The sequence below is a fragment of the Saccopteryx bilineata genome, chromosome 2 (assembly GCF_036850765.1).
Source record: "Saccopteryx bilineata isolate mSacBil1 chromosome 2, mSacBil1_pri_phased_curated, whole genome shotgun sequence".
NCBI classification, from domain to species: Eukaryota; Metazoa; Chordata; class Mammalia; order Chiroptera; family Emballonuridae; genus Saccopteryx; species Saccopteryx bilineata.
Window position 1 is genome coordinate 96,349,413 of NC_089491.1, and position 23,567 is coordinate 96,372,979.

The 23,567-nt window shown below is 46.8% G+C and overlaps 1 protein-coding gene across 4 annotated transcripts in view; it reads left to right on the forward strand.

Annotated features, from left to right (window-relative positions):
- PTCH1 (patched 1) overlaps window positions 1–23,361 on the forward strand; it is a 65,437-nt gene extending 42,076 nt beyond the window's left edge. For all 4 annotated transcript variants that reach the window (XM_066257419.1, XM_066257422.1, XM_066257420.1 and 1 more), the window contains 9 exons: window positions 1,909–2,051; window positions 4,168–4,351; window positions 5,788–6,068; window positions 7,726–7,863; window positions 12,187–12,329; window positions 17,057–17,156; window positions 17,691–17,945; window positions 19,492–20,041; window positions 20,519–23,361. In XM_066257419.1, coding sequence (XP_066113516.1) covers window positions 1,909–2,051; window positions 4,168–4,351; window positions 5,788–6,068; window positions 7,726–7,863; window positions 12,187–12,329; window positions 17,057–17,156; window positions 17,691–17,945; window positions 19,492–20,040 — 1,793 coding nt within the window. In that variant the 3' untranslated portion in view covers window position 20,041; window positions 20,519–23,361. The remainder of the gene's footprint in view (window positions 1–1,908; window positions 2,052–4,167; window positions 4,352–5,787; window positions 6,069–7,725; window positions 7,864–12,186; window positions 12,330–17,056; window positions 17,157–17,690; window positions 17,946–19,491; window positions 20,042–20,518) is intronic.
- Window positions 23,362–23,567: the final 206 nt, after the last annotated feature.

A 23,567-nucleotide genomic window follows, 5' to 3' on the forward strand; every position in this document is an offset into this window, starting at 1 on the left:
AATTTAATTGAACTCATGGTTCAAGCCAAGTCTGGAATCAGGCTGCCTGGGTCCAAAACTTAGCTCTAACACTTGCCTGCTGATGGCCTTCCTCAAACAGATTTTACCTTTCCAAGCCTCAGTTTGCTCATGGTACTCAGAGGGCCATCTCATGAGGTTGGTACAGGAATTAAACTTGGGGTAATCTGTGTAAAATGCTTAAGACAGTGCAGTACTCACTAAGCCTGAGCTGCTCTTCAGGATTAACAGGTCAAGAGGGAAAGAGTTAAAAGTACCACATAGAAGCCACAAAGTGATGAAACTTCTATTATGGTGAGGAAAACAGATCAGGCCTTTTTAAAGGGGGTTGGAGTTGTTTTTCCTCTCCTGTTTATTTTTTTCAAAAACAGAAAAAAAAAGGACTTAAGGTAATAAAATAACATCTGTTCAATACAGCTTGTTGTGTGCATGCCTTGCTATGAAAAACAGTCTGTGTGAGTGTTGGGAGCCCGCCGTGCCGGTGGTCTCGCTGACTGTAGCCCCTCCACACTCACCCCTAACAGGGCCCTCTTTCATGGCTGAGCCCACAGTCCTCATCCCCAGATTGTTCCTATAGAAACAATGCCCACAGCGATGTCGGAAGGAAGATTTAGTTTAAAGAGAGAGACAGAGAGGCAGGGTCCTGTGCTCTCCCTCCCCCCACTTCAAACCTCAGGAGCTTAGCCATTCTGAGCACTAATGGAACCCGCTTTTGGGGGGTGTCTTTGAAGTCATTCAAGGCATGTCACGAAATGAAATAAACCCTTCTCCTTCTGGCCGGCCACATCTAACCCGTGCATGTACAGCTTGTGCAAAAGGTGTGGTTTCCTGAGCTGCTGGGGCTCGCAGCTCTACTTGGGAGGTGACTAGGGGGGAAGCAGGGCAGTGGGAAGGGGGCAGGGTGTCAGAGGAGAGTGTGCACACCAGGATGGCTTGGACCCCCAAGGCCGGGTCATCAGGGGCCTGTTTTCTCTTCCAGCACGCTTATCTCTTTACAGCTGTAGCCAAACTGTCAGGTCTGTAATGATGGTTTTGATTACAGAGGCCAAGAGCAGCTGTGTGTGGTGGGCTGGTGGGCTCACCCATCCCCCAAACCCAGAATGCTCTTTCCTTCCCCTCCCTGGGCTTGCGGTTTGTCATCTGTTCTCACAGAGCCCCCTTGTATTGGCCTGTGGCTTCCTGTTCTAAATCTGATCCAAATACACCCCGTGAGGTCTTTCCCTGCGCATGCACGCGCACACGCGTTCCCCGCTCGCTCCCCACTCCGCACCCCCTCTTCCCAGGAAAGGGTGGCAAGGAGGAAGAGAACGGTCGAGAGTGAATAGGTGTTGGCTGTGATCTTTACACAACCTGGCAGCTGATCCCACAGCTTGTATTAGCTCCACAAGCCGAACAGATGGAACAAATTGACAGAATCGTGTTCACTCACCCTGCGCTCGAAGCAGCTGAGTTGCTGTTTGAAGTTGGGAGTTTGAATGTCTCTCCCCCCACCCCGTGGAATTTCTGGTTGTGCTGAAGAACCCGTGGCTCAGCACCAGACAGTGGCACAAAACGGTCAATAAGCCTGGGTGTCTTCCTCATGCCCTCCCTCTTTCCTGCTTTTTTTCAGAATAGTCATGTAGGAAAAGGAATCTTTTTTTTTTTTAAGGTAAAACATGTATTATTTCCTAGAACTGAATACCCTGTGCCACCCTTAAATCAACAATGATTAGCAACCTGAAGTTCACTCAATGAAAAAGCTAATGATATCATTTAAACAGGAAGTTGAATACAATAAAACACAGAACGTTCTGGGGTGATGCCCCACACCACCCTCTCCTACCACCCCATTAGGACCAGGGTCATTCCTCCGAAGAGTTCTAACGTATTACATACACTTGCCTTTTCCAGGACTTCAGGATGCATTTGACAGTGATTGGGAGACCGGGAAAATCATGCCAAACAATTACAAAAACGGATCAGATGACGGGGTCCTTGCCTATAAACTCCTAGTGCAGACCGGCAGCCGCGATAAACCCATCGACATCAGTCAGGTACTCGTGCTGCCTGACATCATGGGGCCTTCAGGGGGTGCTGGTGAGAGAGCTCTGGAGCAGCTGCCATATTGAAAACTTGTACACTGCCTGTGAGCCCAACCTGTACTTTCTGGAGACGAGAGCCATCAGGGGCTGGAATTCTGAACACCGAGTTGGCTCTAATACACGTTATCCCACCAGCTAATTGTGTGGCCACAGACAAGCCGGAGAGTCTCACTTTGCTCATCTGTCAAGTGGGGACAAGTGTGTTACCACCTCCAGAGCAATTGTAAAAACAAAGTACAGTCGAGGCAGTGCAGGTTCTTTTCGGAGTTAGAAATGCTGCATTGTGTTGTTCGCTTTGAATTCTAATATTTGTTTCCTCGCTGGTCTTGATTGTATCCAAATTCAAAAATATTGAGCTGTTTGGTAGCAGTCACTTGCACGGACAGAATTTGGGGTGGATGGATGGGTTAGGAGATCAGAGAGGTTACTAGGAACAGGAGGATTTGCTGCATTTGATTCTCTTGGGTCACCCTGGCCCCAGGCGTAGAGAAGGAGGACATACAGATATGTCGTCATGAGCGAGACATAATACGGAAATGCAAATCCTTGGGACCTAGCTGGACTCAGACTTCCTAGTAACAAGAGCTGTCTCTATTTGGTAATCATGCTCCAACTGTGTTGTACCTTCTCTGTGACACTTTGATTCCAGTGTATCCCTCTTGATTCCTCAGGCCTGTTGCGGAGTGTGTTGGAACCCTTCAGATTTCAAATGGCTCCAACACGACTACCGGCTTTCCCCAGATCCTGTTTCCTCCGCTCTTTGTAGCTTGCTTGCTTCACCTTCAGGCAGAAAAACCATCATGCTAATGATCTTCCCAGCAGCTCTGTTTATTGTCTCCCCTTTTTTGCTGGCATTCAAGGTGACAGATTTACAAAGTACATTGTTCAGAGTTATTATGGAGTGTGAACTCGATTCTTTATGGCCACATGCGGGTGTGCTATCGGGTTTGACAAGGATGTGGGCATAGGAGCCTGTCTGAGAGATGGCAGGAATGCTGGTAGCTGGGTTGGGCAGTAGGGATCAGGGAGACCGTGGGACAAAACTGATTGGACCAGCCCCCCCCCCCCCACACACACACACACACATCATTTCCTTTGCCTGGGAGGGGAACAGGGTGCTGCGTGCACGGAGGCCAGGAGCTGTACTATGTAATTCCAGAGATGGCTTGAAGACATACAGTTGTTACATATCCTGTGGATTAATTGAATCCAGATCTCTAAAATTTACTTCTCTCGCTCTCCTCCACTCTCTTTCTCCCTTCACTCTTTCTCCCTTCACTCTGGTAACTGCTGTCACTGGTGTTTTTCATTTTGTTAAAAGAGACCAAAAGCATTGGAACCAGGCCTGAATCTAAAGTAAACAGGAAAAAAATGTCTGTGTGTGTGCGTGTCACAATGTTTTTCACCTAAGTGACACCCGCAAGACCTACTGTAGAGGGAGCACGGTGTTTGCCCAGCCTAGGATATGGCATCCAACTCGTGACCACCTCTCTCAGAAAATAAGATTACCCAGGAAGCCTGGCTGTGCGCCAGTCTCCTCTGCATTCTGGCGATGGGCATTTTTTGAATACACAGGTCATAGGAGGCTAGTGTTAGCAAAATTTATACAGATGTTGTTTTATTTTTATAGCTCTCCTCCATTTACTGGGTGGCATTTCCTTCAGTGTTAACAGCAGAGGTTAACTGCACACAGACGTGTATAGGGATTCTTGCCAGGTTTCCCCCTCCCCTTCTCCTCTCCTATAAATATGTTTCTCCAGATTGTTCATTCTCCGCCTTGGCTGCAGACAGTCTTTTAGCATTCAGGTTTAATTGGTGCAGTTGATTCCTGGGCCATCTGCAGAGCTGTGTGTATGTGTTATAAACACTGAGTTTTGCATCCTCCGTTCAATGCATTTTGAAAGAAACCCAAGGTGTCCTGATGGGGTTTTTCTTACACTTGAAAACAGTGGGCATCCTAGTCTTTGTTACAAATGCCGGTGCAGGGCTCTACCTCTTCTCTCCCTGGGCAGGAGCATGTTTACCCCAGGTCCCCTTCTGAATGGCCTCTGTTCTTCCCACTCTGCAGTTGACCAAGCGGCGCCTGGTGGATGCGGACGGCATCATTAATCCCAGCGCTTTCTATATCTACCTGACTGCTTGGGTCAGCAACGACCCCGTGGCTTATGCTGCCTCCCAGGCCAACATCCGGCCTCACCGTCCCGAGTGGGTGCACGACAAAGCCGACTACATGCCAGAAACCAGGCTGAGAAGTGAGTAGCATCCATCCATGGCCTGCGAGCTCATGGAGTCATCTTTCCCTGTTCTTCCAAGTTCAGTCACAGTCCTCTTTTCCCTCAGATGCCCAGGGTTCCAAAGTGTAAATAGAACAATCTTACTTCTTTTTGTTTAAAACGCTAGGAGACAGATGAGGATGTGTAATAGAATACAACCCGCACTCTTAACACATTGAGAAATAAGTCTCTAATCTCCGTCTGTAGCTTTAACTCGAAGACATCCACCAGGCTTTGCTCTTTAGTGCTGCCAGCTGTTCCCTGTGAAAGCTGGGGACGCCTCCAGGTTGAGTGTTATTTTACTATTGCAAAGTTTTATCACTGGGGATTATATGTTTATCTTAACTTTGTCAACTCTGGTGTTGAAGGGATTTTTGGCAAGTTCAGGTCATTCCTATAAGCCACCAAGCACCTGTACTCTGTCAAAGCTGTTTAAACTGGAGCAGGAAAGTCTGTATACAGCAGCGTCCTCTTCCCTTCTCACCTCTCTGCTCTGACTTGGAGAGGTGGTTCTGCGTGGATTTGATTTTGCATTTACGTTAGAGATGTTAGTAGCTTACACCTCCGGGGGAGGATGTAAGAAAGGAGACAGGTCCCCTTGCAAACATGGCTGGAGAGCAGGCGGGCTATGCATCTCCCTCTATCTAAACCCCAGAGCCTCGTGGCAAGCAGCCAAGGCTTGTCTTAATGAAAATTTATAGTTGAGATTATAATAGGGCAAATCATGTTTAGCAAGTCAACTGAATGACCCCAAAGGGTCTGGAACACACAACGGCAGTAACCAAATGCTTGTTGTGTAAGGATTTCTTCCCCTGCTGCTGAAGACTTAGCATTGCATTAAAAAAAAAAAAAAAATAGAAGCATGGAAGGTTTAAGGGTGTTAGATCACTAAAAGGATAAGAAAGTTAAGCATTTTTCTCTGCCAAAGCATGACTTTCGAGCTATTTTGTTCTCATAAGTGATTGAGTGAAACAGTTTGAACTTCGTATTTTCACTTGTGTCAGTCGAACAAAAAAAAATGTTCCCCCGATTGAATTCTTTAAGTTGCTTAGAGTTGTTACAAAAGTGACAGCTTCTAGAGCATTGAAATGAAAGGTTAAATAAATACACAGATCACAGGCTCCTCCCCCTAAAAAAACCACAAAGGTTGGTTATTGCTTTAAACATTTTAAACCAAACAGTAAAATTCTAAAGAGCCGACGACTCTGTCGTTGGTATTGTTTGCCCTTGGTGTTGCAAGAGGTGCGGTAAGTGGACATGCCTGCAAGTTCTTTCTCTCTTCATTGTCATCATGGAGAATTTGGGGACACACATGGGGCATGGCCAACAGTGGGGGTTTGTCACATCTCTCCCTTTCACGATTTTGCAAGGAGCCCCTCACCCACAGCTCTCTCCCTTTCCCCTTCTCTGTGCAGTCCCAGCGGCAGAGCCCATCGAGTATGCTCAGTTTCCTTTCTACCTCAACGGCTTGCATGACACCTCAGACTTCGTGGAAGCAATTGAAAAAGTCAGAGCCATCTGCAACAACTACACAAGCCTGGGGCTCTCCAGCTACCCTAACGGCTACCCCTTCCTCTTCTGGGAGCAGTACCTCGACCTCCGCCACTGGCTCCTGCTGTCCATCAGCGTGGTGCTGGCCTGCACGTTTTTCGTGTGTGCCGTCTTCCTCCTAAACCCCTGGACGGGCGGGATCATTGTGAGTGTACTCTAAGGGTCTTTGTGGAAGTCAAATTCCTTTCAGCATAGCTCTTTCTGCAGCCGGGCAGTTTTGTTTATGTCTGGGCCTCTGGAGGAGGGTATAGATTGCATCATTCGTGCTATATTTATTCTGCCAGAGGTGGCAAGGTTCATGGTTAGGTAGAGCCTTTAATGGCTTTACTCCTGTGTCCCCTTTCCATACAGCTTAAAACTTTTTGTTTAAGGACACTTTCCATAACAGCTCCCAAGCATTTATGAAGCACACTCAAAGCATATCTAATTTTTTTAAATGCGAGTGTCATTTTTAGGATAATCCCAGACCTAATATAGAGAAGGTTCTGTTCAGTAGAGGGATAGTTAGAAAAGTTTTGACAGTGGTATAGGAATAAAATGGTTATGTGTTGTGTGTATTTTAACTCTTGGGGGGGAGGGGAATGGTACCTAATATTGCTCACCAGTCCTTTCTGCACGTATATAATACTTCAGGTTTGAAGAAAGTTTTATGTAGAGTCTAATAAAATCATGGCAGTGTTTAAATTCCATGAACTGTGGTACAGACTTCAAAATGCCAGAATTATAAAAACAGAGACCAGGTCCTGTGTCTGTACCATAAGTCTGTGCAGCAGGTTTGTTAAAAGGTAAATGTTTAGTCTGTAGGGTTTTTCATGGTACTTAAGCTATTGATGTTGTCCATCTTTCATTAGCTTATTGAAAGATAGCAACAGAGACTTTCCTTACACTTGTCCTTCCCGTCACCGCTGCCTGCTGCCCCGCCCCCGAGAAGGGAAGCTTACGCTCCTCTTCCATCCGCTGTAAAGTTTGTTTTACTTGTATTTTCCTCCCCTTTGGCCCAAGAAACTTTAAAATCTACTTCACAGATTTTCTTTCCGTCTCCTTGCAAATTTTTACAAGGCAGATGAAAGGCCAGTAAAACTTCTCCTTGGATTTAACTGTTTGTTTTGTCCACCCCAGTCGCTCCACATTTTTGTACAGCGAAGGGGGTTGTAACCTGACCTGCGTCAGCGGGCAACAAGTTCCTTTTCCCCTGCAAAACTTGCTCCCAAGTCATCCTCCCTTAGTCCATGGGCTCCAAGCACAAGCAGAGCTACTTCCAGGGGGAAGAACTTTGTACTCACCCTATCCTGTCAGCATCCTCTAGGATGGAGGGTGAGGCAACCAGAGACTCCATCCAGTATCAACTTGGTTACTGAGTTGAAGGATGGTCTCTTGACGGTTAAGATCAAAACGGAAGGAAACACCTTGTTTTAAATTATATTTGTAGCTCCTGATGAATTCTTATTTGTGTAAATCCTCGTAGATTGTTCCGCTGGAGTTTTTTTAAATGTTATGCTTGCCAGAGGCAGGTATATTGGAAAAACAACTTGCAAGAAGCACACTGAGCTTTGCCTTTATGTATTCCTGCTGTCCCAAAATTACCTCAGAGCCTCCCATCCCAGAAGCAAGATGTCGAATTAGGAAGTAAAGGCAGTTGTTGGAAGCTACAGCAGGTCAGTGCCTTCATGGTACTTGGGTACCAGGTGGTTTTCTCTGCTTTTGATCTGAAGTGAGGACACATCAGGGCTTAAACACCTACCTTGTTTTCCATACCTAGAGTGTGTTTGTGCCCGGCCGCTGATCCCTGTGACTTCTTACAGGTGACGGTCCTTGCTTTGATGACAGTTGAGCTCTTTGGCATGATGGGTCTCATCGGAATCAAGTTGAGTGCCGTGCCTGTGGTTATCCTGATCGCATCCGTCGGCATCGGAGTGGAGTTCACCGTTCATGTTGCTCTGGTACGGGGGACAGTGGCAGCTACAACTCTAAAAAAGCAACATATTTCCTCTAGCTCCAAGCTGGGAACCTTTTTATTTTCTCCTATCATCAAGGAACACACCAATACACACAGCGTGAACAGGCTTCATTCAGACTGGCACCGGCATTCCCTAGGAGTGGCTGGGATTGGGCTGGATGCCTTTCCCTCTCAGGGAATCTAAGGAGAAGGTCATCGAAGGTGAACTTGTGCTGGGCTGGGTGAGCCATAGGTAGCCCTGGCAGAGTGTTTGAGCGGACCAGGAAGGGTCCTGTCTATTCATTGTTGACATTGGTGTGATCATAGGCCTTGAAGTTGTCGACTGAGTTCCCAAGACAGATGGTGTGTGTGTAGGAGTATGTGTGTGTGTGCACAACCATACATGATGTTTAAAACTAAAGTAATAAAGCAAGGATAAAATGAGACCACACTCAGAGGGGATGGCAGAATTGAGGGTGAGGCGAGTTGGCAGCCATGGACATACCCTAGGCCCAGTGAGCAAAAGAGCAGGTGCTCAGCCCAGAGGATCTGCTCTCCCACCGAGCCCACCCTGTTCCCTCATCTCCCAGCCTCCACATTTAAGAACTAGTGTTGTTCTCCGCAGGAAGTCTTCCCCCCTCCTCTTTCTGTGCCCAGTCCTGTGAGTGCTTTGTTGGAGGAAATTAAACTTCAGAAGGAGTCCAGGAGACAAGCCCATTCATTGTCAGTGTTTATCAGAGAATTGTTCAAAAGTTCATACGAATATGTAAGTTATGGTCCATGCCCGTTGTGCTTATAGCCTAAGTCCTTGGGTTATTGGTATGGCATTCAGTGAATATTTATGGACTGAATAACTATTGGTGTTTGGAATGCTAGGTAGGAAATTGAGCATTGGACTTGATCTTATTACATTCAACTTTGTTTTTGGTCTCTGCCATTGGTTTTTCTCTGGCTCAATATGGGGCATGTGTGTCTGTGCACATGCTCTGCTTGTTCTTCCGCGGTCCTTCTATAGGGGTGTTTTGAGGCCCTGTTTATGCAACTTAGAGATTGTACACATCTGTATTTCAGGAGGAATGTTTTGTTGAAGTTGGCCCATGTTTATCCCCGTGTATAATGAAAACAACTGATAGTACAGACACAGTATTCTCTAAATTTTGAGCCTGCACAAATCACTTTCCTCCACTGAGTGGGGAGGAGGGAGAGACAGAGGCCAACATCTTAGAGCTTAGAAACACATAATTTCAGCCCTGGCCAGTTGGCTCAGCAGTAGAGCATCAGCCTGGCATGTGAAGTCCCGGGTTTGATTTCCGGTCAGGGCACACAGGAGAAGTGACCATTTGCTTCTCCATCCTCCCCCCTCCTCCTCCTCTCTTTCTCTCTCTTCCACTCCTGCAGCCATGACTCAAATGATTCGAGCAAGTTGACCCTGGGTGCTGAGGATGGATGGCTCCATGGCCTTGCCTCATGAGCTGAGGTGGCTTGGTTGCCAAGCAACAGAGAAGCAGATGGGCAGAGCATCGCCCAGTAGGGGGCTTGCCAGGTGGATTCGGGTCAGGGCGCATGCAGGAGTCTGTCTCTCTGCCTCCTTGCCTCTCAGTTCACTAAAAAAAAAGTAAAAATAAATATAAATAAAAGAAATAATTCCAATATTTCTTCAAAAAAAGGAGAAAACATTGTGTGTGAATTTAAGATTTCACAGGTCATTTTATTCTGGTAGTTTACATTGCAAACAAAGGCAGATCTGTCCTGGAGCAGATTCTTACAATGGAAATGCACAACTCAGTCTTTAAGCTGCAGGGGCGTCCCAGGTCTCTGCCCATGAGGTGGTATGAACCTGAATACCCACACCAGGGTTGAATAAACAATGAAGGAATGTCTCTACTGCTCAGGCAAGATTTACTTCTGAGAATTTTCAGGAGTATCAAGAGCCAACTTGACTTTGTGAGCAGCAATCCGGGCTTAGTGCTTCGAGCCTAAGTATTCATCAAGAGACTGTGTACACTTAGGACACAGTGTTATCACCATACCCTGCATGTAAAGGTCTGTTTAAAGCGGGCAGTGCCTGCTGTTGATGAAGTGCACTTTTCTTCCGTGAATGTTTTTAGGGAATCAGGGTTCCTGTCAGCTCGCTGTTTCCGTAGCATAAACGGAATGTGAGAGGATAAACCACCTTGACCTTTATTCTGGCTTCATGGCCCAAGCGCAGCACAAAGTCACGTGGTTCCAGGTGTGGTGGTGCTTTCCTCCCCGCTTAAGGGGAAAGTGTGAAGACTCATAGCACTCCCTGGTATACTTTTGTATCTTGGTCCGTTAGGAAAATAAGCACCCTGTCCCTTTACAGGGTGCATAAGGGATGGGAATGCACCCTGCAGTGTTGTGGGCTTGGGTTTTGGAGGAGCTGCAGCCTGCAGAGTCGCTAGCTCTCTCTTCTCAGCTTATCCCAGAACAGCCTGAACTTTCAAGCAGAGAGAACATGTGCCAGGCCCACCCACCCTCCCTGTTGGGTTCCTGCTGTAGGACCAAACAGAGTGTAACAGTAACTGACCCATATTTAATCAGTCCTGGGTCACTCTCAAGCCAGCAGTCGAAGCTAACAGCCTGATACACTGGGACTTTGTAAAATTGCCATTTAGTAAAACAGTGTTTTTGACCTGGAAGAGCTGTAGAGAACACAAGGGAGATGGATGTGCCCACATGTAGTCTTAGGACAGGATTCATTTCACTTAAAATTCTAAATGGGCAGTCCACGAGTTACGAATGAGATAGGTTCTGTAGATTTGTTTTTAAGTTGAATTTGTATAGAATTTGGAAAGTACAAGCCCTGGCCAGCTAGCTCAGCAGTAGAGCGTCAGCCTGGCATGTGGAAGTCCCAGGTTCGATTCCCAGCCAGGGCACACAGGAGAAGCACCCATCTGCTTCTCCACCCTTTCTCCTCTCCTTTCTCTCTGTCTCTCTCTTCCCCTCCCACAGCCAAGGCTCCATTGGAGCAGAGTTGGCCTGGGTGCTGAAGATAGCTCCATGACCTATGCCTCGAGTGCTAGAATGGCTCTGGTTGCAACGGAGCAACGCCTTGATGGGCAGAGCATTGTCCCCTGGTGGGCATGCCAGGTGGATTCCGGTAGGGTGCATGCATGAGTCTATCTCTGCCTCCCTGCTTCTCACTTCTGAAAAATAAAAATAAAAAAAAGTTGTTTAAAGTACATTGACCTGTTAAATTCAGCTTAGACACACATTTGTCTTAACATAGTATTTATTTTTACCTTTCTGTGTATATGTATACTTATATATCCCGTCCGTAACCAGGGACTGCCTGCATTTTTCTTATGATTGCTTCATGGTGCTTTGATGTACTACAAGCACATTAGTTTGAACACAGTGACAGAAATTCTAACCTCAGCATACTCATGAGGAAATAAGTATTTAACACCTAGGTTAGGTGTATCTGTGACACGGAGCTAAAAACTAAGTCCATTCAGAAGTAAGATCTTGACCATACAATCAGGCAAAATAATGTCGCTTTCACAGCTAGCGAGCTCCCATGTGAGTGGTGTGAAAGAATTTGGGTGGGGGAAGAAACTCAAAGGTGAGAACATTTGCTCATTTTTCTGTATTGGTTCGGTTTTTAATTTCAGGTAAGCATGCTTTCCATCTACCTTCGCTGTTGTTGTTGTTGTTGGTTTTTGTTTTTGTTTTTGTATTTTTCTGAAGCTGGAAACGGGAGGAGACAGTCAGACAGACTCCCGCATGCGCCCGACCGGGATCCACCCGGCACACCCACCAGGGGCGACGCTCTGCCCACCACGGGGTGATGCTCTGCCCCTCCAGGGCATCGCTCTGCCGCGACCAGAGCCACTCTAGCACCTGGGGCAGAGGCCAAGGAGCCATCCCCAGCGCCCAGGCCATCTTTGCTCCAATGGAGCCTTGGCTGCGGGAGGGGAAGAGAGAGACAGAGAGGAAGGAGGGGGGGCGGTGGAGAAGCAAATGGGCGCTTCTCCTATGTGCCCTGGCCGGGAATCAAACCCGGGTCCCCCGCACTCCAGACCGACGCTCTACCGCTGAGCCAACTGGCCAGGGCCTCTTTCGCTGTTTTTATTCAAGATTTACATCAACACCAACTATGACCCAGGATCATGAACAGGCTGTTTTAGCGTAAGCCCTGGTTTAGCTAGATGAGTAATCCTCAGTAAATTCCAAGAGCTACACAAGAAGATCCGAGAGGTTCCGTCAAGGCAGAGGAAAGCAGCTGGCAGAATTGAAGCCAGAGCTGACAACTGACTGAGTCAGGTTCAGGACTCTGACCATCTCCACTCTTCTCGTTGCACAGGCCTTTCTCACCGCCATCGGCGACAAGAACCGCAGGGCCGTGCTGGCCCTGGAGCACATGTTTGCGCCCGTTCTGGATGGGGCCGTTTCTACTCTGCTGGGGGTGCTGATGCTTGCAGGATCAGAGTTTGATTTCATTGTCAGGTAAGCAAGAGTAGGAGAGAAGCCTATTTCTAAAAATCATTATTTGCTCATATGATTTCTGTTGCTTATTTCCTTCTGTATGTGGTAGATTAGAGCAGTGGTCCCAACTCCCGGGCCGCAGACCGGTACCAGTCCCTGGGCCATTTGGTACCGGTCTGCAGAGGAAGAATAAATAACTTACATTATTTCCGTTTTATTTATATTTAAATCTGAACGATGTTTTATTTTTTAAAAATGACCAGATTCCCTCTGTTACATCCGTCTAAAGCTCACTCTTGACGCTTGTCTTGGTCACATGATACATTTATCCGTCCCACCTTAAAGGCCGGTCTGTGAAAATATTTTCTGACATTAAACCGGCCCATGGCCCAAAAAAGGTTGGGGACCACTGGATTAGAGCATTTCTTCATTATGACTCAACTTACCCCCATCTTTATTGAGGTATAATTTATAATTGACCAACAAAATTCATATATATTTAAAGTATGCAGTATGTTTTGATTACTATAATCTGTGATGCCACCCTTTTTTTTTTTGCGATCGAGACACACACACACACACACACACACACACACACACGGAGACAAACAGTAAGGGAAAGGTGAAAAGCATCAACTCGTAGTTGTGGCACTTTTAGTTATTCACTGATTGCTTTTTCATATGTACCTTGATGGGGGGAGCTCCAGCTGAGCCAGTGACCCCTTGCTCAAGCCAGCGACCTTTGGGCTCAAGCCAGTGACCATGGGGTCATGTCTGTGATCCTACTCTCAAGATGGTGACCCTCACATCAAGCTGGTGAACCTGGGCTATAGCCAGCTGATTTCTCACTCAAGCCAATGACCTTGGGGTTTAGAACCACTGCACCACCACCTGGTCAGACATCACATTTTTTTTAGTTTGTTAACTCGGAGCTATGCTGGGGGTATAAAGACAAGGTCTCCACTAGGGCCATCTTGGGGAGAAAAAATATAGGGTTTAGGGCTGGCAGCAAAGGCAACTCCACAGCTGCAGGCCAAAGGATCACCCAGTACTCCATTATTGGTAATCCAAGTTAGAAATATCTACAGAAGGAGATGACTGGTTCCCATTAATTGACTGAATCTGACTTTCACTTCTCCTTCGAAACTGTATCAGAGAAAACATACAAGTACCTAAAATTGTCACCTAGATTTTACTCTCTTAAGAAGTGAAGATAATGTGTCTAGATTTCAGACTCAAGTTTTCACTAAGATTTAGGACACACTTAGCAGGTGACTTTGTTTTTTTTTTGTTGTTGTTGTTGTTTTTCAATCTGAAATACAAACTTGAGTTTTGTTTTGTTTTGTTTTTCTGAAGCTAGAAACAGGGAGAGACAGTCAGACAGACTCCCGCATGCACCTGACCAGGATCCACCTGGCACGCCCACCAGGGGGTGATGCTCTGTCCCTCCGGGGCGTCGCTCTGTTGCGACCAGAGCCACTCTAGCGCCTGGGGCAGAGGCCAAGGAGCCATCCCCAGCGCCCGGGCCATCTTTGCTCCAATGGAGCCTCGGCTGTGGGAGGGGAAGAGAGAGACAGAGAGGAAAGCGCGGCGGAGGGGTGGGGAAGCAAATGGGCGCTTCTCCTGTGTGCCCTGGCCGGGAATTGAACCCAGGACTTCTGCACGCCAGGCCGACGCTCTACCACTGAGCCAACCGGCCAAGGCCTTAGCAGGTGACTTTGATGTCAGATACCTCTCTTTGGATCTCAAGACAAGAACTTTCTGGTGAAGTCAGTGAACCATGTAGCTGTGAAGCATAGAAGAAGAGTGAGTTTTCCTTTTTAGAAGAATTTGTGAACAGCAGGGCAAGACCACTTACTTCTCTGAACAGGCTCTGCTGCTTTGTGGAGCATCTGCATCTGCTCTTGGAGGCCACGCCACTGCTCCTGGGAAGGGAAGGCAGGGAGCATTGGTCCATAAGTGATAATCCAGGATCCAAACTGAATCTGAGAAATGGCAGGTTTGTTTGTAATACTTCAGTAATCTGGAGAGAAAACCCAAACAGGCTTTCATGGGGACTCTGTGTGTCTTTGGTAGACCTTTCATTTTCAAGTACAAAGAAAGGTTTTCTGTTGTAGCCAGCTTATTATGGAAAAAAACAAACATCAATCCACTGGTGTGTGGCATCCCCCGCTAGACAGGTCCACATCTTTGAGCTTCACCAAACTTCCTAAGATGAGAGCCAGAGTCTCATCACTGTCATTTTGGTGTAGGTGAGTGAAGAGGAGATCCTGATGAGTGTAGACCACACTTTTCAAAGTGTAATGTGCCTGTGAATCATCCAAGACTCTGTCAGTGCAGATCGATTTTCACTGGAGGTGGGAGGGTAGAGAAGCCTGCCTTTCCAGCCAGCTGCTCCCAGGTGATTCCCACATATCTGGTGTCCTCAGCCAGACTTATTGATCAGTTAACAAGCCAATTAATATATATTCTTATTTGTCACTACCAGAAAGAATAATGTTTTGGTCGGGGTTTTAAGTTCTTAATTTGACTTTTATTTCCTTTGCTTACATTTATTTATTCGGGCATTAGTAGTTGTTTCTTTTTTATTAAATGAGAGGAGGGGAAGCAGAGAGACAGACTCCCGTGTGTGCCCCCACTGGGATCTACCAGTCAAGCCCCCCATGGGGTGATGCTCTGACCATTTGGGGCAATGCACGCAACTGAGTCATTTTTAACACCTGAGGCGGAGGCTCCATCCTCAGCGCCCAAGGCCAGTGTGCTTGAACCAGGCCATGGCTGTGGGAGGGGAGAGAGAGAAAGAGAGAAAAGGGAGAGGAGGAAGGGTGGAGAATCAGATGATGGCTTCTCCTGTGTGCCCTGACCAGGAATCGAACGTGGGACATCCACACACAGGGCTGATGCTCTACCACTGAGCCAACTGGCCAGGGCCAAGTAGTTGTTTCTTTATGGTATAAAACACCTTATGTCAAAAGAGTGTTTTTTTGTGCAGTTTCTCATTTGACACAGTGTGACAAGCACCTCGTAAGTGTCGTTTCACACAACAGCAAATAATGTGGACCCTGTTCCTCTCCATGTAACCTATGGGCAGTTCACAACCATGGGAAATGCACAGTGGATGATGGGATCTCAGGTGGTCTGTCTTGTGGTGTGTGCCAAGTGACCACGCAGAGGAAACACAGCCTGGGTCTTACCAAACCACTGGAACCCTCGGTGGAGGACAGAATCCAAGCTCTCTCATCTAACCCCTGGCTTGTACTCTCTCAGAGATATCAGAGTTCTTGTTTCAAGCACTTAAAAAGGCTTCCCGTTTTCTAGAACTGGATGGATTGACCTGATAAAGTCCTCACTGGGGTCAACTAGATGAGCAGACATTGTATACACTAAGCGTCAGAAATCTAATTGGTCTGTTTATTCTACGGTTAGATGGATGGGACGCAAATGTCTTACTGCCTGCCGCTGATGTATGCCTCTGCCTAAAGTTCCCGCAGTTTACATTAGAGCAAGACGTTGGCTGCTTAGCTTTTACTAATGCAGTTCAGAAGTTTCTAGTGTTTACAATAGCTGCGAGGTATTTGTATTTTTATAGCGATTCCCTCTCCTTTCATCTAATGTCGAAACATATATAGAAATTGCAGCATTTGGTGCCTGTTCTGTTTTATGATCCAGAGGACCTTTAACAGATAGATACTTGCCCTCCCTCTTCCCAGAACATCCTGAGTTCTCCCTGAACACAGCCCACTTCCAGCAAAATCATTAGTTCCAGAAACACACACTTGCTCTGCGTCTGCTCCTCCCGCTACGGAGGGTGTCCGCCAGTGGCCATCCCGGCTGGCAGGTTTACCTTGGTATTCATGAACAATCCCAGACCTTAGCCCTCGGTGGTGGGAAAGCGGGGCCACTTGTGCATTCTCCCCTTCTTCATGGTGCTGCGGCCTTTATGTTGGAATTGGCTGTTGCAAAACAAGGCTATTCAGAGATGCTAAATTGTTCAACAAAGGCTTGGCCACAGAGCAGCCCCATCCCTGCGGACTGCCCCCCCCCACACACACACACAAATGCCCCAGCAACCACAGAATGGGCTGCATTTTCTTTGCAGAAAGCTAGTTTCCGTGTACTGAAAAAAGGGGGGTGGTGGCAGTTTTAGCTCTTTGGTCAAACTGGAACTCAACAGTTCTAGACAGAAAGTCGTGATTAATGAAAGCCCAGGGAAAGCCTTACCTGATAGCTGGAGACTTAAGATACCCCGATCTGAGATGCAGAAGCATTTCACAGTGGATTAGCGGCCTCCTGAGCGGAATTGTTTAAATTCTACACCCTTCGCTTCATTTGTTTGCTTCTGCCGGGTGTTCGTGGGCAGGGCCCCTCCACATTGTATTTGTGCTTTCAGTCTGCTCAGCCATTCAGTGCCGGTTCCATATTTTTGTGTTTGTGAAACACATGCGTAAATAACATTACATGCCATGAGGTTTCAGCAAATTAACAAACTGGGTCTTTCTTTCCTCTCTCTACATGAAGTAACACTTTGGGCTGTGGAATGCAGCCCTCAAAATCATAAGGTTAGAAAAGAAGGAAAAAAGTCTAACCTTGTGCTGAATTTGAACTGTGTTTTTGGTAATGGCCTTTTCACCCCGGTGTGGGCCTCGCTCATCTTTGGCTTCCAAGGTGATATAATATGTGAGCACCTGGACGGTAGCTTCATTTTCCTTTGCCACAGTGAATGTTTCTGTTCCCCTTTTATCTTCAAGGTATTTCTTTGCTGTCCTGGCAATCCTAACAATCCTGGGTGTTCTCAACGGGCTGGTCCTGCTTCCGGTCCTGTTGTCCTTCTTCGGACCGTGTCCTGAGGTCAGTCATATGCCGGGTGTAGTGTGCAGTCCACGGGGCACTTGAATGCTGATTTTCCTGGTGTCACTCTTAATTTAGATATTTAGCTATATCTGCACTGCTGATTTACTTTTTCTTTAAACATCTCAATAACTATCAATTTTTTTTTTCTCTTCAATGGAGTAGTCTTGGGGTCGTAGCACTAGTTTGGGGGTGTTTTTTTTTTAATGAAGTGATTGGCAGCCTGAGTCCTATAGGTCTGTATCCATGAAGTGTTTTCCACTCTAGAAAAACATCTGGGCTTGAACAAGAGTGGAAAGGGCCCCGCCTGCCTTCCCAGTGTGGTAGAGCAGAGGGCAATCCTTTTGCTCAGCTGTCAGACTTTGGAGTCCTTCTCAAGGTGGCAGAAAGTGGGAGGTGAATAGAGCTGAGTGGTGGCGGGGGGGGGGGGGGAGGTTGGGCGGGCAGAGATCCCTGAAGAATACTGTGCTTTGAACTTTGTGTACAACAGGTAAATGGACGATAGTACATTTAATATGGAATCCTCTTAAATAGGTATCTCCAGCCAACGGGCTGAACCGGCTGCCCACCCCTTCCCCTGAGCCACCCCCCAGCGTGGTCCGGTTTGTCGTGCCCCCTAGTCATGCAAACAATGGATCTGATTCCTCCGACTCGGAGTACAGTTCTCAGACAACGGTGTCGGGCCTGAGCGAGGAGCTTCGGCAGTACGAGGCCCAGCAGGGCAGCAGAGGCCCTGCCCACCAAGTGATCGTGGAAGCCACAGAAAACCCTGTCTTTGCCCGCTCCACAGTAAGTCTCCCTCGGGGGCAGTCCCTCCCTGCTCTGAGCAGCAGCTCTGACAATGTGTGAAAGCAGAGGAGAGATTAGGTGGATTCATAAGAAATTGCCAATATTTGACTCTCCTTAGACTATAAAAGTGTCAGGTTCAAGGAGTTGGATCTCATGTGGATCAGAAAGGGCAGCGGCGAGGCCTGGTCAAGTCCACAGAGCAGCAGCAGACCTCTTATTTGGGAGAAGTACAGTTTGAGGTAAAAGGCTATCAGTAGAGCAGGACTTGCCTCCTCCCCCCCCCCTTTTTTAAGCTGTATATTGTTTAAAAATGATACTTTAAAAAATTGGAGTAGGACCTTTATTGCTAGCAAAAGTGATATATTTTTTTTCTCCCACTTCTGTTACCTTTAATTGATTACCCTTGGTACAAAATTTATTTCCATTGTTACTGTCTAAGCTTTACCGGAAGCTTTGCTAGCTCTAGGGGGCTGAGAAGCTTAGCCTTTGGGAGTCCCGGAAAGCTGTGAGCTCTGGGCTCTGTGCTTCCAAGCTGTCCTCAGCCCTCCTAGAGCGTGGCACACACAGCCCAAGGCTGTGTTCCTCCAGCTGAGGACCTCCTGCTGTCCAGGAAATGGGTATTCCAGTCCCAGGCCAGAGCAGGCCTGCCTAGAGAGAGAAAGAGAGACAGACAGAGAGAGAGAAGGGCCAACCAAATAACCTAAATATTCCTCCTCTTACCCCCCAGGGCGATGCCTGCTGAGCTGCAGTGTGAATCTGGTTTTGTTCAGCGGGAGCCTAAAAATAGGTACAAGCTGACCGACTTTGAAGTTGGTCACGGTCCTTTTGATTGATGTGGCCACTGTGCTGCTCCACGCTTTGTATAGAGACCTAGAAACCAGATTCCTAACAGCCAGACAGAGCAGCCCTGTCCCGTAGAACTTTCTGTGATGGTGCAAATGCCATCTGTAGCTACGTGTGGCTGTTGAGCGCTTGAAATGTGGCTAGTGAGATGAGAAGCCGAATTTTGAATTTCAATTAATTGAAATATAAATAGTTATATGTCCCTAACGACTACCACATTCAACAGTGTAGATACAGACAGTCCTGCGAACGTCTGGCATTTGGGTGAGCCAGGGCCAGATGCTTAGTGGTTTTAAGAGAGGCATTCAAGATCTGACCCTACTGCGCAGGGTGGGGTGAACTATGGGAGGGAGGCAGCTTGGATGCTCCGACCACAGCCCTGCATTTATGGGCCACAGCTGTATGTGTCCAGCCAGCTGTGTTGATGAAAGCTGAGACACAAGGTCCAAATACGGCACTCCTCTGCCACGTTGTGGAGGCTCTGAGAGAATGGGGTTTTCCTTCTGTGAGTGGAAGGACCCTGTTGGCTCCCCCAGGCTTCTCCCAGTCATTTGTGGGGTCACAGGAGCTCTTGGTTAAGAAGAGCTGTATGTGGGTGGCCAGGCTGGAACTGGAGCCAGTTAGGGAGGGCTGGGAGCAGCAAGGGTGTTGCCCACCCTGGGCTTAGCACCTAGCCTGCTTTAACCCACCCTTGCCTCTGCAGGTGGTCCATCCGGAAGCAAGGCATCATCCTCCCTTGAACGCTCAGCAGCAGCCCCACCTGGACTCGGGGTCCCTGCCGCCCGGATGGCCAGGCCAGCAGCCCCAGAGGGAACCTCTGAGAGAAGGCTTGCGGCCACCCCCCTATCGACCGCGCAGAGACGCTTTTGAAATTTCTACTGAAGGGCATTCTGGCCCTAGCAATAGGGACCGCATGGGCCCCCGGGGAGCCCGCTCTCACACCCCTCGGCACCCAGTGTTCACTGCCATGGGCGGCTCTGTGCCCAGCTACTGCCAGCCCATCACCACCGTGACGGCCTCGGCGTCCGTGACTGTTGCCGTGCACCCCCCACCTGCCCCCGGGTCCGGGCGAAACCCCCGAGGCGGGCTGTGCCCAGGCTACGAGGACTACCCCCAGACGGACCCCAGACTGTTCGAGGACCCCCATGTGCCTTTTAACATCCGGTGCGAAAGGAGGGATTCCAAGGTGGAGGTCATAGAGCTGCAGGACGTGGAGTGTGAGGAGAGGCCCCGGGGCAGCGGCTCCAGCTGAGGTGTGTGAGGCTATTGGGCACTAAAAACAAAACTCCTTCGGGGTTTCTGGGGCTTGGAGCCCTTTGGCATCGGCACATCCCGAAATGAACGCCAGTGACCTCTGATCCTCAAGGCAAGGCTGCTTCTCTAAGCTCTGACATCACTGGGGAACCAGTCTTGTCCCAAATTGGGTTCCTCCCAACACTGTTAGCCTGTTGAGGATCATTGCATCCTAACAAAGATGCTAACAGCTACACCTGTTGTGCAGTCTTTATGAAAGTGCTCTGCAGGTGCTGCGATCAGTGAACACAGCCATGTCACCAGCCCCTAGATCAAGGAAAGGATCATGAACAGCCCCTGGAAACCCCCCCCCCCACCTGACACCCCCGCAACCTGATTCCTCATACGTAGATTCGTTCTGCCTGTTCTTGTGCTTTATAAATCTGGGTTCATATATGTTACTAAGCTTGACTTCCCTTTTTTTTTTTCTTTTAAAGGGTGAGTAAAATCGGGAGCAAAGAGGCCAAAGATTGGAATCCCTCTCCCCATCCCCCCCCAGAACTGCTTGAAGAGAACTGCTTGGAGTTAGCAAGCTGAACTGCCCCAGAGCTGCAGTTCACTGTCACTGTATCTGATTGTATTATTTTGTGAGATATTTCTATAAATATTTAAGAGGTGTACACATATGTAAATATGAAGGAATGGATATAAAGTAGTGTGGTCTGGGGCTCCTCCACCCCCGCCTCAGAGTGGCTGTGGTGGCTGCAGGGAGGCCCCTCCCTATTGTACAGTGGTCTCCGTGCCATGACCAGGCTTAACTTAGTCTTAAATTTCAGCATATGTTGCTGCTGCTTAAATATTGTATAATTTACCTGTATAATTCTATGCAAATATTGCTTATATAATAGGATTATTTTGTAAAGGTTTCTGTTTAAAATATTTTTAATTTGTATATCACAACCCTGTGGTAGTATGAAATGTTACTGTTAACTTTCAAACACGCTATGCGTGATAATTTTGTTATTGTTTAATGAGCAGATATGAAGAAAGCACGTTAACCCTGGTGGCTTCTAGGTGTAGTTGGATGCGATCTGTGTGTGTGAATCATGTGTGTGACTTCCCAATGTACTGTATGTACTGTTGATTCTTTTTTCTTTCTTCTTTTTTTTTGTTTCCTTCACTCTGTAAACTTTAGCCACTAAAGTTTACTGGGCTCTGCCCTAGTCAAGCTGGAAAAGTCAGGATACCTTTTACTGGCTAGTGCATTCACTTCAATTCCAAGGCATGTCTTATGATTGCTGGCTGCCACCTAGACATCCCAGCTCATGCTTCAGAGGAGATAAGTTTGTTCCAATGGATCTTTATGGTGGACGTTGGAACCTCAGGGTATAGAGCTAACATCTGTTCATCTTCATTATTGTTCAAGAATCAGAAAGCATGCCTAGTGGTGAGCCTCAGCTGGGCCATGAGTGTATTATGCAGCCTTCATTGTACCACTTGTGACCAGTACACACACAAACCACACATATGCATGCACACACACACACCATCCCCATCACATGAAAAAATGTGAGTGGATTAAAAAGGTTTTGGAGATAATGGCCCTGCTACAGGTAGAAAAGCCTGTTCATTCTGGGCTCACAATAAACCAACCCAGAGGTGATGTTTTGAGTCCCTACCATTTAAAATCCCTTTCTTACTTAATTGCACAGTTGGTTGGGGCTTTCTGGATCTATTTGCATCATTAAAAATAAATAGTGAGCATCCAATATAGTGATGTGGGGTCAGGAGTTCTGTGAGATATGAGCTTTAGAAGGGTCCTTCTCAGTGTGTTTATATCGACATTGTAGGTGCACACTTCCTAAATAAATCATTTTCCTTTCTCTTCCCATTATTAGAGTTCTTTTAATGTGACACATTTTTTTTCAATGTGACATTTTTTGACAAGCAGGAAGATGCTAATTGCATACAGTCCACTGAAGAACGGATACAGAGGCAGATCTCTCAACCAGGCATTATTTTTAAAGATTTGCCTTCTGTATTGCTCTGAGGTGTGGTCTTCCTTGGCTGTTAGCCAGGGACCAGCATGTCGAGGAAGCGCTTGGCACCCAGACTAAGCTACTACAGGAGGACACAAACGGCAGCTCCCGTTTCACGTCAGAAATCTTAACCGAAAGGCAATGGGCCCCTAGTAGTACCCAGCAGTGCAGTGACCTCAGACCCTAAACTCATAACGAAACTGTAAGATACTAATCAGAAGTCACCTGTGGGCACCAGGTGTGTGGGTTTAATGTACCAGGGGCCCCGACGGCCCCACTGCTACTGTTTGGTGCCTCCGTTAGCCACACTGTCCGAAATCTAACACCCAGCTCTGCTCAGAAAACTTACATGTCCTGCGTTAAGGAGAGAGATGACGCAAAGTTCTGAGGTCTCCTTCCTTCTGGCTCGCGGCGTGGACTCGCTCCTTTCCCGAGCCAGACTTGTGTGGTGCATGACAGCCTGCCTGACCCCGCTTTCTGCACAGCATCGAACTTTCTCCCGTCCGTCACATTGGCGAAGGGAGAGCACGGGGCTGGCAGGCAACTAGAATCTCTCTCTCTTAAATAGTTTTATTTTGTCTGTCTTGTTTGTTCATTTGGATGTTTTAATTTTTAAAAAGAAATCTTTGCTGATATTTATAATTTTGTATCATAAGAATGTTTTCCTACAGTATTTGTCATGCCAGTTTATAACAAAAAAAAAATGCAGGGATTTTTATTTCTATTGGAAACACTATTACAGCTATGTTTTACTTTGGAACAGAATTTTTATTTGTATAGAGTGCTTACTAATGTTAAATAGTTCAGAGTATATAACATTTGCATTAAGGTCTCCTGGTAGGTTTTAGTTTAAGGAGTTTAAAGGAAATAAATATTCAAACTGGGTCTCATTGTCTACCAATTTTGGTGGAAATGGGTTTGTGTCATTTCAATTACAAAGATAAAAGTATGCCATATAATTTATTTATATGAAAATTTATTTTTGTAGTGTACATAGTAGTCATCAAGTCTTTTGACAGAAGTATATTTTTAAAGAATTTATATGTGATGAATTCATAATGTCTGTAACTTTGCTGAGACATGAGTGAGGCACACTTTTCATTGTAAAGTACAGCAAGGGAAAGAAAATGTTTTAACAGTGTTAAGAGAGTGAGATCCCATGAATATTCAAACAATTGTGAAATGTGTCTTAGTTGCCATTCGTGACCTAGTGTGGTTCTCCTTGTAAACCTTGGAAGGCAAAAATGTACAAACTCTCTAAATATTAATGTTCAAACACTGATAGAAATTTCTAACATGAATAAAAAATAATATAACTTGTTGGTATGTCTTTGTTTCTAGAGCGTTTTTTTTTAAGTTAAATATTTTATGAAGGCAGTGAGTGTGTCAGGCGGTCATCAACTTTGTTGCTTTGTTTTGCCAACCTTGTTAAATACTCATTTTTTGTTCTACTTCGTGGAGGCATTGTTGATGTAAAGAGTTCCATAGGTCTATTTTCTGACACCAG